At 43.2% G+C, this 10,879-nt stretch overlaps 1 protein-coding gene across 6 annotated transcripts in view; it reads left to right on the plus strand.

The window, feature by feature from the left end:
- Window positions 1–9,489, plus strand: part of LOC137347242 (cAMP-dependent protein kinase inhibitor alpha-like) — a 110,021-nt gene extending 100,532 nt beyond the window's left edge. For all 6 annotated transcript variants that reach the window (XM_068011532.1, XM_068011536.1, XM_068011531.1 and 3 more), the window contains 2 exons: window positions 5,902–6,070; window positions 8,379–9,489. In XM_068011532.1, the coding sequence (XP_067867633.1) occupies window positions 5,926–6,070; window positions 8,379–8,461 (228 nt within the window). In that variant the 5' untranslated portion in view covers window positions 5,902–5,925 and the 3' untranslated portion in view covers window positions 8,462–9,489. The remainder of the gene's footprint in view (window positions 1–5,901; window positions 6,071–8,378) is intronic.
- The last annotated feature ends 1,390 nt before the right edge of the window (window positions 9,490–10,879 follow it).

Consider the following 10,879-nt stretch of genomic DNA (forward strand, 5'->3'; position numbering starts at 1 on the left):
GTCTGCAACATTCGGTCGTAGACAACTCCTTGCGCTGGAAGACCAGCAGGTTTCGGGCAGACCAAAGGGCGTCTTTCACCGAATTGATAGTCCTCCAGCAGCAGTTGATGTTTATCTCGGTGTGCGTCCCTGGTAACAGCCCATAGAGCACAGACTCCTGTGTTAGAGCTGCTTGGGATGAACCTCGACAAAAACCACTGCATCTCTTTCCACACCTGCTTTGCAAAGACACATTCCAGAAGGAGGTGGGCAACCGTCTCTTCCCCACCACAGCCACCGTGAGGGCATTGTGCGGAAGGGGTGAGACTTCGGGCGTGCAGGAAGGATCTGACGGGGAGGGCTCTTCTCACCACCAGCAAAGCTACATCTTGGTGCTTGTTTGAAAGTTCTGGTGATGAGGCATTCCGCCAAATGACTTTGGCGGTCTGCTCGGGGAACCATCCGACAGGATCCACCGTCTCCTTTTCCCACAGGGCCTTGAGGACATTCCGTGCAGACCACTGCCTGATGGATCGGTGGCAAAGGTGTTTTTCCACAGAAACTGCTCAACGAAGGATAGGTGGTACGGCACAGTCCAACTGGATGGAGTGTTCCGCGGTAATGTGACCAGGCCCGTCCTTCGCAACACCGGGGACAGATAGAACCTCAGCATATAGTGACACTTGGAGTTTGCGTACTGGAGATCTACACACAGCTTGATGCAGCCGCACACGAAGGTCGTCATCAGGATGAGGGCGACGTTGGGTACATTTTTGCAGTCTTATCCAGAGGTTTGAACATCGTGTCCCTCTGGACCCGGTCCATTTTGGATCCCCAGATGAAGCGGAAAATGGCTCAGGTGACCGCCACAACGCAGGAGTGGGGTATGGGCCAAACCTGCGCCACGTACAGCAACAACATGAGCGCCTCGCACATGATGACCAGGTTCTTACCTACAATGGAGAGAGATCGCTGCCCCCATATGCTCAGCTTGTGTTGTACCCTGGCTACTCCTCCCAGGTTTTGGTGCACGCCCCGGCCCTTCCGAACCATATCCCCAGCACCTTCAGGTAGTCTGACCTGACGGTGAAGGGGACAAAAAATCGGTCAGCCCAGTTCCCAAAGAACATGGTCTCACTCTTGCCGTGGTTAACTTTGGCTCCCGAGGACAGTTCGAACTGGTCGCAGATGCTCATCAGTCTGCGCACAGACAGCGGATCCGAGCAGAAGACGGCGACGTCATCCATGTACAGGGAGGTTTTCACCTGAGTGCCTCCACTGCCTGGGATTGTCACCCTTCTTATGCCGCATCCTTCCTAAAAGACTCAGCAAAGGGTTCAGTACAGCAAACAAACAAGACCGGGGAGAGAGGACAGCCCTGTCTGACTCCAGCTTGGATCGGGAAACTTTCCGATTCCTACCCATTGATTGAGACTGCGCTACTGATGTTTGTGTAGAGCAGTTTGATCCAATTGCAGATTCCCTCCCCAAACCCCATTTTGGAAAGCACGTCCATGTAGGTGTGCGAGATCCTGTCAAAAGCCTTCTCCTGGTCCAGGCTGATGAGGCAGGTGTCCACCCTCCTGTCCCGTACATAGGCGATCGTATCCCTGAGTAGCGTGAGGCGATCAGAGATCTTCCTGCCGGGTACAGTACAGGTTTGGTCAGGGTGAATCACCAACTCCAGAGCAGACTTGACTCAACTGGCTATGACTTTGGACAGAATCTTGTCAACATTAAGCAGTGAGATGGGCTGCCAATTTCTGCCCTCTTTCCCCTTCCGCTTGTAGATGAGGGTGATGATGCCTTTCCTCATGGATTCTGACATGCTGCCGGCCAGGAGCATACTTTCATATACTTCCAGCAGGTCCGGGCCGACCCAGTCCCACAGGTCGAGTACAACTCAACCGGTAAGCCATCGCTTCTGGGAGTTTTACTCTTCTCAAAGGACTCGACGGCCTTTGTCAGACCAGGGAAGTGGGAGGCCCAATAGGAGGGCTCGCAGCACCACCAAAAGAGGTAAGCACTGATGGAGAAGAGGGAGACCTGGGGTTGGGGGTAGCACCTCAAAGTGCAGGCGCTCAAAGTCCATCTCCTGCAGCTGAAAAAGAAAGGCACAGTACTGTGAGGGGCCTCGAGGTGGAGGGGTAACCTCTCCAGAAGAACGCCTGCAGAATGCAGCCACTCCTGGACCCCTGTGAGCCTTGCAGCCTAGCAATTTAATGCAGCCTGTGGTGGCCCTCGGCTGGAGCCCGCTCCTGACAGTAGGAACTGCTGACCCCCTCGGAAAATAGCCTCTAAGCAGGGCCTTAATTGGACTAATTGGCTGCTCGCCTCCATAGAGAAGGCTGCTGACTTTGTTCCCAGCCCACCCTGGGGCATTTCCCCAGAGGCGAAAGGCAACAGGAAGCTGTCCTGAAGCGGTTTCATACTACTTTCTTGGCCCCCACCCCGAACCCATCTCCACAGGGCTGGGAAAATTCAGCCTTTAGATTGCAAGAGGAAAAATCTAAAAGGGAAACTTACATGGATCTTCCACAGATGGGAGTGGAGATGGAAAAAAACTACAGAATGGCAACTTTGATTCCAGGTTTCATTGTGTAGGAATGTTGAATACATAAGACAGCATATTGAATTTGTAGGACATTAGTTAGGCCAGGGATGACGTACTATGAGCAGTTCTGGACCTCCTCTCTCCTGCCCGCCCCTGCCCTGAAGGCCTGAGAAAAAGTGACGATTCATTTAAAATGATTCTAGGATTAAGAGGTTATACAGAGGCAAATTAACAAGTCCAAAAGTTATTTCCTCTATGGTCTGTTAGATTCAGTAACTTACTTTTAATTCTGAAAGTATGCTGTGGTTGTTGAGGCAATTAGTAACAAACTAGAAAAGATTGCAGAGCTGATCAGTCATTATTGGTACACAACATGCAGCTATCAATCTCCAAAACCTTTCAAGATCAGTGGGGAAAAGTTAGGAAACTTCCTGTACTTGACTATGGATAACAAGTTACATCAATTATGATGCACTAAGTATTTGAAAGGCAGCTAATAAAACAATTGGAGTGTGAGCTTGGTTAATTGGTAGCACTCTCATCTCTTACTCATGAAATTGTGGGTTGAAGAACACTCCAGAAGGTACACATCATCTAGGCTGACACATGGGCTGGAATTTTCCCATGGACCAAATTGGGGTCTGAACCCGCACTTAATGGCAGCGTGCCTGTCAGCACAACTTTACGTGAGGCAGCCTCCTAATTAGCTGCCAACGCATTTGCCATCCAATTAAGTATGGTGGGAGGACTAGGGAAGCAGGGGGCTCAATAGGAAGGCCCACAGCATGTCTGGCTGGTAGACCCACTGGGAGAGGTGAGCGCTGCTGGAGGAAAGGGAGACCAAAGGGGTACCTCAAAATGGAGGTGTTCACGAAGGCCTTCTCATTCATCTGAAATAAAAGGCACAGTACTCTGAGGGCCTCAGTGGAGGAATAATGCCTCCGGAATGCTTTTTTAAAAATTTATTCATGGGATATGAGCATCGCTGGCAAGGCCAGTATTGCTTATCCCTAATGGGCCCTTGAGAATGTGGTGGTGAGCTGCTGCCTTGAACCACTGCAGTCCATGTGGGGTAGGTATACCCACAGTGCTGTTAAGAAGGGAGTTCCAGGTTTTTAACCCAGCCACAGTGAAGGAATGGTGATATAGTTCCAAGTCAGGATGGTGTGGTGCTTGGAGGCGAACTTGCAGGTAGTGGTATTCCCATGCATCTGCTGCCCTTGTCTTTCTAGGTAGTAGAGGTTGTGGGTTTGGAAGGTACTGTCGAAGGATCCTTGGTGAGTTGCTGCAGTGCATCTTGGAGATGGTACATGCTACTGTGCGCTGGTGGTGGAGGGAGTGAATGCTTAAGGTGGTGGATGGTGTGCTGATCAAGTGGGCTGCTTTGTCCTGGATGGTGTCGAGTTTCTTGAGTGTTGGAGTTGCACCCATCCAGGCAAGTGGAGAGTATTCCATCACACTCCTGACATGTGCCTTGTAGATGGTGGATAGGCTTTGGGGAGTCAGGAGGTGAGTTACTCAAGCAGAATTCCCAAACTCTGACCTGCTATTGTAGCCACAGTATTTATATGGCTGGTTCAGTTCAGTTTCTGGTCAATGGTCACCCCCAGGACATTGAGATTCAATGATGGTAATGCCGTTGAATGTCAAGGGCTGATGGTTAGATTCTCTCGTAGCAGATAGTCATTGCCTGGCACTTGTGTGATACAAATGTTACTTGCCACTTATCAGCCCAATCCTGAATGTTGTCCAGGTCTTGCTGCATGTGAGCACGGGCTGCTTCAGTATCTAAGGAATCGCGAATGGCACTAAACACTGTGCAATCACCAGCAAACATCCCCACTCCTGACCTGATACAGGGAAGGTCACTGAAGCAGTTGAAGATGGTTGGGCCTAGGACACTAGTCTGAGGAACTCCTGTAGTGATGTCCTGGGACTGAGATGATTGGCCTCCAACAACGGCCAATCTTCCTTTTGTGGTAGGTATGACTCCCATAAAGTGGAGAGGTTCCCCTGATGCCCACTGACTTCAATTTCATTAGGGCTCCTTGATATCACACTCAGTCAAATGCTGCCTTGATGTCAAGGGCAGTCACTCTTATCTCTCTGGAATTCAGCTCTCTCTCCCTGTTTGGACCAAGGCTATAATGAGGCCTGGAGCCAAGTGGCCCTGGCGAAGCAGGTTATTACTGAGTAAGTGCTGCTCAATAGCACCGTCAATAATGCCTTCATCACTATGCTGTCGATTTATGAGTAAATAGGATGGTAATTGGCTGGATTGGATTTGTCTACTTTTTGTGGACAATTTTCCACATTGTGGTAGATGCCAGTGTTGTAGCTGTACTGGAACAGCTTGGCTAAAGGCGCAGCTGTTCTGGAGCACAAGTCTTCAGTACTACAACTGGGATGTTGTCAGGGCCCATAGCCTTTGTTGTATTCAGTGCCTTCAGCTGCTTTGTGATCACATGGAGTGAAATGAATTGGCTGAAGACTGGCATCTGAGATGCTGGAGACCTCAGGAGGAGACTGAAATTGATCATCCACTTGACCGTTCTGGCTGACAATGGTTGCAAATGCTTCAGCCTTCTCTTTTGCACTCATATGCTAAGTTCTGCCATCACTAAAGATGGGAATGTTTTGGAGACTTCTCCTCTGGTCAGTTGTTTAATTGTCCACCAAAATTCATGACTGGATGTGGCAGGACTGAAGAGGTTTGATCTGATCCATTTTTTGTGGGGATCACTTAGTTCTGTCAACAGCATGTTGCTTCTGCTTTTTAGCATGCATGTAGTCCTGTGTTTTAGATTCACCAAATTGGCACCTCATATTTTTAGGCATGCCTGTGCTGCTCCTGACCTGCTTTCCTACACTCCTCATTGAACCAGGGTTAGTCGCCTGGCTTGATGGTGGAGTGAGGGATATGCTGGGCCGTGAGGTTACAGATTGTGGTTGAATGCAATTCTGCTCATACAGGGCTGTGGGTTTAATGTGAATCAGTTGAATTTGTTGAACAGATGGTGCATCTAATATTCTGTGGCCGTCGAGTAGCATTCGGCCTAGATTTGTGAATCAGTCCCGTTTCAGTGTGTTTCACCAGTTCCCCAGACTCTGGTATCCTTTGTATCTTCATTCCCTCTGCTTAATCCCAATGGCAGAGCTTTCAGCAACACTCTCCTAAACCCTTCTACTTTACTACTGTTGCTGCCTTCAAAAGCCTCTGAAAACCTTATTACTTTGATTTTTGTATTTCTACCACCTCTTCGAGTCCTTGGTTATTTTTTCCTCTCAAGTGCTTTGGGATGCTTTGATGTTGAAGACCCTAAATAAGTTCAAGTTGTTGAAGTATTACTTTATCATCTACTTTTCAGGTGGTGTAGAGACATTTTGCTGCAATGACTGAGGTGGAGCCTGTGCTGGACTTTGCTACGTCGGGACGGACAGGCCGAAGAAATGCTTTGCCTGACATCCTGGGCTCACCTGCTGGGGTCAGTCCATCAGAACTTCCCATGAAACTGGCAGAACTATCCATTAATGCGGGTATGATCTCTCTTCTGTGAGTTGTTTTGTGTGGTTTTTGAAAGGAATGTACGTAGTTACGGACACAGTTGTTGCACGTATGCGCAAGCTTTTTTTGTATCAATATTCTGTTAATTTGTTGCATTTTATTTGGAAATAATCAAAACATTAATTCAAATGAAAATTCCATAGTTCAAATTGAGCATTTATCACAAAAACAATAGTTTTACAGGCCACTGCACTAGGGAGCAAGGAGCAGCAAAATAAGTTTGCTTCATGCATGAATTGTTTCTCTCTACTCATTTCTATGACAAAATTCCTATTTTAAAAATAAGCTGCTGCTCTTATAAGCACCTTTTCTTTAGGTAGAGTGCACCCCAGTGATTGAAGATGGTATTACTACTTTTACTGTGTTCTAAATTTTTTCCCTATCTTTACTGATGGTACTGACTTTTGCAGTGTACAGTTTCATGCCCTCTGCTAATTGGCCAGCTAGCTATTCTTCTTGGATGAGTTAAGAGGGGCTTCACTAGATTCCTGGCTACAACAGGCAGGAGTCACTGCATAGCTATCTGGATTGGGCCTTGGCTAATTTTTGCCCTCACTCACCAATTGCAATTTCTAAACTTCTGCCCCCAGCTAACCTAGCAGACAACATCTGGTCTCTGTGACCTTAGTATAGAAAGTTTTCTTTTGTAAGTTACATTTACTGTAATATTCTTTATGCTATTAATCATCTTTAAAACAAATGGCTTAAATGCAATTTCACACAGTGCAAAAAGATTTAGCTGTTTTAAAGATGTGTTGCTGTCATGCAAAGTGGCGGTGATCTAAAATGAAAGAATATTTAAAATGGGAAAAGTCCATTAGCCTTTTTAAAAAAAAAAAATTATCCACCCCTACCTAACTTTTCATAATATCCCTCAATCCCTAATTGTTTCTTAAACTGCTTTTTGTTTGCTTCAGTGGTCTTGTCTGGTAGTGTATTTCACAATTCTGTGCTCAGTTAAAATGCTCTGCCTGACTTCCCTTCTGCTCCAAACTTTCTAACTTCTAATATCTATCCTCTGGATAGATTTGAACTTCACAATGAATGATGATTCCACCATGAATAACTATCTAGCATATTGATGCTGATCACTCTGCGCTCACACTGGGAAGAATCTGCCCTGTCACACTGTTTATAACATGGCAGTCAGGAGAGACTTTAAGTGTACATTCCAAGTCAATGATCCAGATAAACAGTTTGTGAATACGTTAGATGTCCATGTACTGGTTGGAATGAATGACTTTTTTTTAATTCAAATTTTTACATGCTTAACCAAGACTATGCACGTATTGATAAATCAGTAAGATTTGATTAAATAAGATATTAAATATGACTTGAATATCTCTCATTTCTTTACAAGTGTTGCGTCACTTCTCTTTTTTTTTCTTTCAAAAATGTTTCCTTACAGTTCACCTGGAGTTTGTTCTATAAGTCTGTACCATAGGCAATTAATATGCCAACTCGAGTAGAATCTCATTTTCCCAGTTGGCCTTTTTATAGTTAATACTTATTTGTTTTCTTGGCATGAGTTAGAACAGCTTCCCTGATGGCTCAGTTGGTAATGGCAAAGATTATTTATTAGGTTTAACAATCTTGACTCGAGCCATATTCCTGGGCTGAGGAAGTTAACGAAGGTTCCTGGTCACTATCCAGTGGATTTTTTGCTGAAAGGGATAACGTACATGTGGGTAAAGGAAAGATGTGTGCTACAGGTGAATAGCCTGCTAACACACGCTGTCTAGGCTCACAAACCAGGAATCACGAGGGAGGTGAGGTACTGATTAGCACTTGTGCCTGTGGAACTAAACTACAGCAAATCAGTACCTCAAGAAAAGTACAGTGGAAATGTCTTTTAAAAATGTTACATGGCATCATGTAAAGTACAGACAGAAGATGCTAGAATTATACTGTTGTAGTTAATATACTTAGACATGCTCATGAATATTTCATGCCCATAATATTTATATAATTACCTACTTAAATGTGTTTGACCCTTGCTGACTCATAATTATAGAAGGCCTTTTGGTGGGATAATCATTATGGAGATTAAAGGGATGAGATTTGGTTTAGTTAGCTAATTTCTTAGTTGGTACAACATGTACTGTATTATTAGCTAAGATGAAACAAACATAGAGATAAGGTACTGGAAACTTTTACATATCTGTTGTCACTGAGTTCTGTAAGGAATCACAATAGAGGAGTTCATTCTTAAGACCTAAATTTCAATTGGACGCTAAAAAATACTTTTTAATTATTCTTACTGTTCTGTTTTGAGTAAAGAAGGAGCAGAAGGAACTCTGACACCATCAACAGAGGTACCACCTGAATCAACAGAGAGTCCGGAGCTGAAAGATGCATCATAACATGTTGAGGAAGGACGTTTATACTAAAGACTGTGTGTGAATAAAGCTTTAAATCAAATGACCTGAAAACTATCCGGATTCCTTGACTCTTGTCAGGTTCACCTGAGTCTGGCGGGTCAAAAGGGAAGGCAAGGTGTGGAGAAAAATTACAGAACTGAAAACATTAAAATAAATCAACGTTATGACTTGGAAAGGAAGCCTGGAAGATGATTAAGATGAAAATGAAATTGAGAAGTTAATCTTCAAGCCTAACATTTAACGAACTACCACCACGGATTAAGCCCTTGAGAATGATAGAAAAGATAGTTTCACAGTTGATTGCCAGCTGTCGGTTCCTGTGACTGCTTTGGTGCAAGTTTTTTCCTTCATGTAAACCTTTATAATCTGTCAATGCAGCAAAGAAACATACACAAGCATTGCTAAATGTATAGCAACCTGTTTTAAAATCACTAAATCCAATTTATGGACTTTTTCTGGCTTTAAGCCACTAAACATGCTTTAGAAGACCACATTTGACTTGCAACATTTTGCCTTCATTCTTAAAATGGTCCATTTTTGTATGTATATCCCTTAGTTAACATTTAAGACATTCAATTTTCAAGCAAGAACTTCATTGGGGGCAAAATTGTGCTAAGTTGTATGAAATTCTTCTATTTCAAACACTAACCTGTTTGAAATTACTGCTTAAGTTTACCCCATGTTGTATTATTTTGTTACTTGTTAGCTAAATCCTGCAGTTTATACTACCCTTCTACCACCCGCCCCCTCCTCCGCCGCCACTGTCTGTCATTTAGTCAATATAGCATCACATCATGTCATTTTGATCTGCTCTACCTCCCTCGATCAAGAATTAAAAATATCTTTCAGCCCAGTATTTGAGGAAATCCAGTAATTCTTAGAACTACCAACATTATGGAAAAGTTGTTGGTGAAATTTATGATCAAAAGAAGTGAAACCAATTATAAAACCATTTAAATACATAAGCTATGTTTATTTTTAAGGAGTGAAATACATCAAAATAGGCTCAATTTCTAAACCAAAGTGAATGAATCTTCTTTGAGTGAGAGTTAAGTTTTTTTTTCTAATATTGTAAGTTGCATATGTGTGTACTGCTCCAACAGTAAGTTTGTTGGTGTCAGTGGAAGCTTTAATTAAGCTTCAACTTTCTTTCGTTCCCCAGCCTTGCACTCCTCTGAAGCTGGTTAAGAACTACTTTGAAACTGTGGGTGGCATTGACACTGAAGTAAGGTAAAACTTACCAGACTGTGTTAACTTTCTGCAAAGTTTTCAGATAATTTTTTTTCCTTTTAAAACTGCCAGAACAGGAAATCATGTCAATGATATCCAGCTGCGCATATTGAAGCATTGTGACATATACACATAGGGTTTGCAATAATGGAATTTCATGGAAATATCCCAGCTGGGTATATCTGAAGGTTCTGGATACATTACAAATAGAGATTTTGAACAGACTTCATCTCTCGAATATATCTAATTTTTAAATAAGTCTTTGTTTTGAGGTTTATGCCCAAGAAGAATAACACTTTGAAATAGGTTGAAAGTCGTGCATTGGGGATTTAATTATGGGCTCTAGATTTAAGATCCTATGAGAATGGGGATGGCTGAGAAGCTAACTATGCTACACACTAAATAAAAAGTAATCTCATACTGTGTAGCTAGTGCACTTCAGTGCCAACCCCTGTACTTTGTACATTGTAAATTGGGTAGTTTATGCCTATAATTGGGAGTTGATAGTTTAGAGTAGAACAACCTGTGTTAAGTACTGCCAGTGCTTCTATCATCTTTCAGTATCTCAAATGCATATGAATGATGAAAATTTATATATTGTACAAATTGTATATGGACCTTGAAACTGCATATAACTCCAATATGACATCTGATCGCTGTACTGTGGTATGTTGTATAAGGTGTATCTAGGCTCTTGTGAATTTGTCTGCAAAAGTGAGTGAGTGTGTGTGAATGATTAAATAGCCTAACAGTGTGTGTGCAGTATACTTTGGATTAAGTTGTACTGCGCTTAAGAGGTACATCCCAGAGTTAAAAACACATGCCGGCATTTACTTTAACGAATCTGTAATTAACAGTAAATCTCAATGTATATTCCAGTTTCAGAGACTCAACAGTAGCAACAGCATTGCTAACTGATTACAGCCCAGATACAAAAGGGGAAAGGCAATTTTTCCTTAATATTTTAAGTTTTACGTTCTTAATGTGAATTTGTGGGTATGGAGTAATGTAAACCCGAGTGTGAAAACAAACCTTTTTTTGGGAAGGGAGAACTTTTCCAGGTAATTTGTAATTCTTGGTCAAATCACTAAACAACCTTTAAATTAGCCTTTGTTTACTTTATTAAAATTCAGAAGTTGTTTCATATTAAATTCATAAGTTGCTCAAAAC

This window comes from Heterodontus francisci, chromosome 31 (assembly GCF_036365525.1).
Source record: "Heterodontus francisci isolate sHetFra1 chromosome 31, sHetFra1.hap1, whole genome shotgun sequence".
Lineage (NCBI taxonomy): Eukaryota > Metazoa > Chordata > Chondrichthyes > Heterodontiformes > Heterodontidae > Heterodontus > Heterodontus francisci.